Here is a 6,000-nt window from a genome sequence, read left to right as displayed (position 1 = left end):
ACACTCCAGTGCTAAGTTTCTGAGACAGATGATGACTTACCTTGGTTTCAGGGCACTGATAAAACTGCTGTTGGACTGATGTGGAATGATGTTTTTTTGTGGGTTTTTTTCTCTCGTCAGAAGCTTTATTTCAAGCTCTCCAACAATCCTAACTTTGATTTTAGTTGTATTTATGCATTTATTCTTTGCTGTCAAATGTAATCAACTGATTGAAATCCATAAATAATAAACATCAAGTTTCAATTTAAGATGCAGTAACAAGATGCTGTCAGAAGAAGTTTTACGTACTTGAGCAGCTTTTTATAGCTAACTCCCTCCAGAGTAAAGTCCTGACACATTCTTAGTGATAGGGAGCTAATGTCTTTCCTGCACGTTTGTGGAAACCCACGTGACAAATCTTATATGGCAACTGAAGGAGAGGACACTTGCACACCTGTTTGTGGAAGGGTTATATAAAAAGTCCTGCGACATATTTTAGCATCTATCAGTAAGCTGAGCAACTTGACCTGCTTTACCCTTTATAGGATAAATGATATTAAATTAACAACTAGAAAATAATAAAAAAAAAAGACATACTAACATGAAAAAACACATTTTATTGCACTTAAGTTATAAGAAAATAAAATTTCTAAGTGAATCAAACCATAGACACAATCCCTTTAAAGGTTGTTTTCCTCCATCATGTCAGGTTGTTACATAACTAAAATTAACCAACTGGAATCTGATTGTTTTAAATCAGACTATAAATAAAACAAAAACAAAAACAAAAAAGGAGGAAAAAAGATCGCCTAGGATACAGTGTTAAACCACTTTCACAGTTCAGCTTGAGTTGTGGCTCTTGGAGAATGAGGCAAACCATTTGACTCTCGTTTCTCATTTTGTTTGCATGTGACATCTTTACAAAAACGTAAGTTTTTGCTCTGTCAGTTCCTCCCAGCAATAACTGTAACAGTTGTTTTTTTCTCAAATACTGTAAAACACTAAGACTGACCAGCAACTTTATTTTAATTTTTGTATTTTATAATATTTTTAAAAAATTTTGTCAGTTTTTTTAATGTATGTTCATTCCATTCACCACAGCCCTCACAAAGAAAAATTTCCCCACAGAACAGGCTGCAATAGCTTTGTTCCAAGGAATGTGTTTTAATTTTTGCCCAGAAAAAAGAAAATAAGCTTTGCACACACACTCAATTCTTTATTTGCAGGCAAACTTCACTCTTAATTGTCTGAAACTCTTCCACTCTCAGCCTCTTAGAGGCACAGTTGGCTCAAGTTTCAGTGGCAAAAAGTCTTTTTCTGTAACCAAACTAGAGCAAATTTGGAATTCAGTCTGGGACTAAAACGTCACAGCAGAAAAAAAAATAAAAAAAAATAATTTGCTTTTCTTTCTTTCATTTAGCAGCATAAATAAGTTTGGCCACTGGGAATACAGTACAGGGGTGGGACAACAATCCCGTAATTGAAGACCTACTTCTAGCACCAGCATTGCGAATTAAATCCATCAGAGGACTCTCAAAACCCAGGACAACTTGCCACCTCAGAGCAACTTATGCATTGAAGAGTGTAGATGGAAGCAACAGTAAATAGATTAAACAGAGGCTAATACTGTGATTGACATTGGCAATGGTTGGCAAAAAAAAAGAGGAATAAAAGAAAAAAAAGAAAAAGCTCTGATAAAACTGTACAAAACAATTCACAGTAATATTTTAGCTTTTCCACACCAGGAATGGACTCTTTGTTTTTGTTTTTGTTTGTCTTTTCCATTGCAGATGCTCTCTAGTTTTTGAAAGTCAACCAGTGACTGCTCACAGAGGTTGGAAGGGACCTTGAAGGTCCAGTTCAACCCCCTGCTCAGAGCGGGGCTAAGGGACAGCGCGTTGCTCGGAGGGGCTGCCGGGACCCAGGGTGGCCCAGGGGTGCACGAGCAGGCTCGCCCGTGCAGCTTATTTCAAGATCTTTGTGGTAAAATAACTTGTTAACAAGAACTGTAACATTTTTCTTTTTCACTCCAAATTGCTCAAGGAGCAGTTGGAGGAAAGTAAAGAAATTAATTGCACCTGGTTTAATTTCAAAAGTTGGATTTTTGCAAAGCTGCCCCGGTCAAAAGTGTAGCCTTTTTATGTGACGAGACAGCAAAAGCCTCTCTTGTCAGTTATAGTTTGTCATCTTTGTCTTCTCCTTCGTAGTCTGTAGGTCTTTAGGATCTGTTGCCCCAAGGCAACATCCTGCACCACCAAGGACAAGGGATTTTTTCCTTTTTCTTTTTTTTCTTTTTTCTTTTTTTTTTCAGGGGGGAGGGAAAGGAGAACATCGTCTACACGTTTGGACAAATTCATCTTTCTGCCCTTCACTTCATATCGACGTCAAAGTCCAACACCAGCAGCTTTGTTTCTTCAGTCCCATTGCGGCTCCCAACCGCACACACCAGCTTTGTGTTAGAAGCTCTGATTCGCCACACGACGCCTCCACTTCCCCCGCTCTCCAATGTGACTAGATTTCGGATAAATTCACCCGTTTTCAAGTCCCAAAGTTTTACAGTTCCATCATCTGAGCTGGTAATTACAAAGTTCTTGTTGAACTGTAAACAGGTCACAGCACTCTGATGCTTGTTGGGACCTGTAATAGTAAACAAAAACATTTTTATTTGTAATTGATTAGAAAGCAATGGCAGGCAGCACTGCATCTAGAATAAATATCTAGCTATTTGCATATAGTTCTTTTGCAACTATTATAGAACTACCTATTATAACTCCTGATTTTGTACATTAAAAGGTACAGAAGCCTTTCCATACTTTCAAAAAGTGAAGGCAGGTATAGAAAACTTCCCCAGTATTTCCTTCTTTGTTTCAGTGACCTCACTGTGTTGTATACAAACAGTAGGGCAAATGTGCTCTTGGACATTGATGAATATGAACTTAGCCATCTTGAATGAGGTGACTGCTGTAAGAGTTCGTCTCCAAGTCCCTTTGAAGTGTTGTTATGAGATTACTCCATCAGTAAATATTGACAGTTATATACTGACACATAAATAGATACTGTTAAAACAGCAGAGTTTGTTTTATAGGGAAATTTAATTTTCTGCTCCAGCCAGTGATGCTGCATATGATACATGGGAATGATATAAGACCTTTTTTGTGGGGAGAAACAAAACCATGAGTTTGTGTGCACGATGCCTAAGTGGCAAATGTCAAAATGGAAACAAGAATCTTTCTTCTTACTGAAATAAAGAAAACATTTTCTACTTGCATCTCTTGATTTATTGCAACAGACAGTGTACTTCGCCTCCCGATCCAATTAATCAGTAGGCTTTGAAACATCCAAGTGACCCCTAAATAAATACATTGACTGACTATTTTGAGATGTAATTTCCTACATATTTCTGTGGCTTATTAGGCTAATATACCCATAGCAAATTGCTATCAGTCCAGACCATCTGCCTTTCATAATAGGCAAGTGATTTGAATAGATTAGATCAAATACATTTTGTTCTTCTAGTTCAGAAAAGGATCATACAACTGTCATCAGAAAAGTATTTCAGTTTTAAGTGGTCAGTGCTTGTTTCTTTACATGTAATTATTTTTAAGGTTTTTTTATTAGAATCTGCAGCACAGATTACTGCAGTCTGCTTGATTTACATGAGGGTAGTTTAAGCTTACCTTGCAATGTCTGTAAACATTGTCCTGTTTTAATGTCCCAGATTTTGACCGTAGAATCGGCATTCCCAGACACAAGTATATTGTCCTTGAGTTCCATTCCACTTGTGAGTGACTGGTGGCCTGTTAGAGTGTGAATGCAGTTGCCTGTCTCCACATCCCAAACTCGGATGGAAGTGTCAAGAGATCCACTCACCACATGGATACCATCAAACTACAAGAAAGGTAAATCTATTACAAACAATTATATTAGGATCTTACGAAGAAGGCTGTTAAGCATTTCATTCACTAAATGCAAGGTGAGATACGGTATATATTCGGAAACTGCATTACAAAGTAAGAATTCAGTCCAAATAGAGATGGCCACATTTGATACCAGAGGAGGGGACTCATGGTTAGACATATGGGCTATCAAGTATGTGGTTCAAAACGAGACTCTGAACCACTGGTCTTTTAAATGTAATACAACTCCTTTAAACACAGCAGAATCCTGACTCCGCTGCAGTGTGCAACAGTAACAGCGTGCAACAGTAAGAGAACCCAGCTTTCCTAATACAGACATTAACAAGCAACCCTGCTTTTTACAAGTCAGAGGGAGTTTAAGCTGGAGAAGGGCAACAACATTAGTCCAGAATCATCCACACAGAAGTCAAAATATAGAAAAATGGAAGGTATGCAATGGAAAAATGTGGGGTTTAGCCATTGTATAATCTTAATTGTGTACAGTAAGGAACTTTTAACTCTCTAGTTATTGTAGGGAAAGGCATACAGGCTAAGATATGAAACACTTTTGACCAAGAGGACTGAACATGTAGAGAACAGAAAGGTAGAAAGGAACCTGAATTATAGTGACAATGACATAAGAGTCCAGAATTCTCAAAAAAGGAAAAAAGCAGTGGAATAAAACCGGTGGGCTTCAAGGAGGAATACTTTAAAAAAAAGAGACTTCCTTCCCATGAGGTTTTTATATATCTATTCTCTGAGGGGAAGAAGAGTTCAGGATAGTTGGCACTTTCTTAAAGATACAAACTATCCTTGTGTGAAGTAAAGATAGGAAGTGTAGTAAATTACCAAGACCCACTTGGCTAAAGCACAAGGAATTGTACAAAAAGTAGAAACTAGATCAGTAGATCTGTATAAAAGAGCCCACTGGGACAAAACCAGAAAGGCAGGGCACAAACCAAGATAAAACTAGCAAGACCAATTATACTATTCTGTAAAAAAAAACCAAAAACCCCAAACCAAAAACAAAGCCAAAAAACCACACCAAGAGGAAGGCCAAAAAACAAACATACAAACAAACAAACAAAAAAAGCTCATTTATCCACAGCAGGAAGGAAACACCAAGTGAGGCCAGCTATTTAACCTTCTTTGCTTCAGTCCTCAGCCATCTAAGTGTAGGCTTACAGCACTAACACCACTAACAACTGAGCACAAGCTTTTGCTAGAATGGGGGGGAAAAAAAAAATCACATAAGGCAAGTTGTTTTAAGACAATCTCAGAGACATCTGCTGCTATCTTTGAGAATCCATGGAAGACAGACAAGCTTCAGATGGCAAATACAATTCCTTTCTTTACTGAAGGAGATGATGATGGGAGATGGGGAATTATGGATCAATCAGCCTAACTTCAATTTCCAGAAGGAACTTGTAAGCCCTTAGTAATGCCGTAAGTAGCAGCAAACACAGATTTGTGGGAAAATGATCTTAACCAATATGTTTTTTTCTTTGACAGAATAAAAAGCCATGGGAAACAGCAAATGTCTTGGTTGTATTTTCACAAAGAGGGAGGCAAATTTGAGGCCGGGATACTATGCCATTCAGAACTTTGTTCACAGTACTATTGGAGATATCAGGAAAGAGTTCCAGAGTTCTGGCATTTACTATTTTCATCAGGATTTGGGTGACATTTGAAACAGTGGAACTGACCCAAAGCAAAGAGTGTAGAAGTCAAAAACTGTGAAGATCTGAATTTGGAGGGGAATGAATGAAGGTACAGCTGCAACCTGGGAGAAGGAAGGTTGGGCATGAGTCTTTGTTATGTTTAAGGCAATATGACCCTACTTGTCCATGTGGACTCACTGATACCTGATAATCGCAAAGAACGAATCCAGTTAAGGGAACTCGACTATCTGAAGCTGCTTCCTTTTATAAAACCTATAGAAAACTAATATGGTAGATCTTTGCAGCCAAACATGGCTGAGCATGGCACCTAGGTTCAAAAGAACATAGAGAGCAACTGGCACATACAGACTGCTTATCTGCTGTATTTACTGCATTTCTGGTGAAAATATACTAAAAAAGACCCTCTGGTATTTGAATGTAACGCATGTAAAATATCTTTTCAC

General features: G+C 38.0%; 1 protein-coding gene across 3 annotated transcripts in view; it reads right to left on the bottom strand.

The window, feature by feature from the left end:
• Positions 1-576: 576 nt before the first annotated feature.
• Positions 577-6,000, bottom strand: part of FBXW7 (F-box and WD repeat domain containing 7) — a 174,717-nt gene continuing 169,293 nt past the window's right edge. For all 3 annotated transcript variants that reach the window (XM_008933165.2, XM_018071740.1, XM_018071748.1), the window contains 2 exons: positions 3,657-3,867; positions 577-2,616 (listed from right to left, as the gene is read on the bottom strand). In XM_008933165.2, the coding sequence (XP_008931413.2) occupies positions 2,348-2,616; positions 3,657-3,867 (480 nt within the window). In that variant the 3' untranslated portion in view covers positions 577-2,347. The remainder of the gene's footprint in view (positions 2,617-3,656; positions 3,868-6,000) is intronic.

This window comes from Manacus vitellinus, unplaced genomic scaffold (genome assembly GCF_001715985.3).
Source record: "Manacus vitellinus isolate BGI_N305 unplaced genomic scaffold, ASM171598v3 scaffold_0_pilon, whole genome shotgun sequence".
Taxonomy (NCBI): Eukaryota; Metazoa; Chordata; class Aves; order Passeriformes; family Pipridae; genus Manacus; species Manacus vitellinus.
This window is presented reverse-complemented; position numbering and strand designations above follow the sequence as displayed.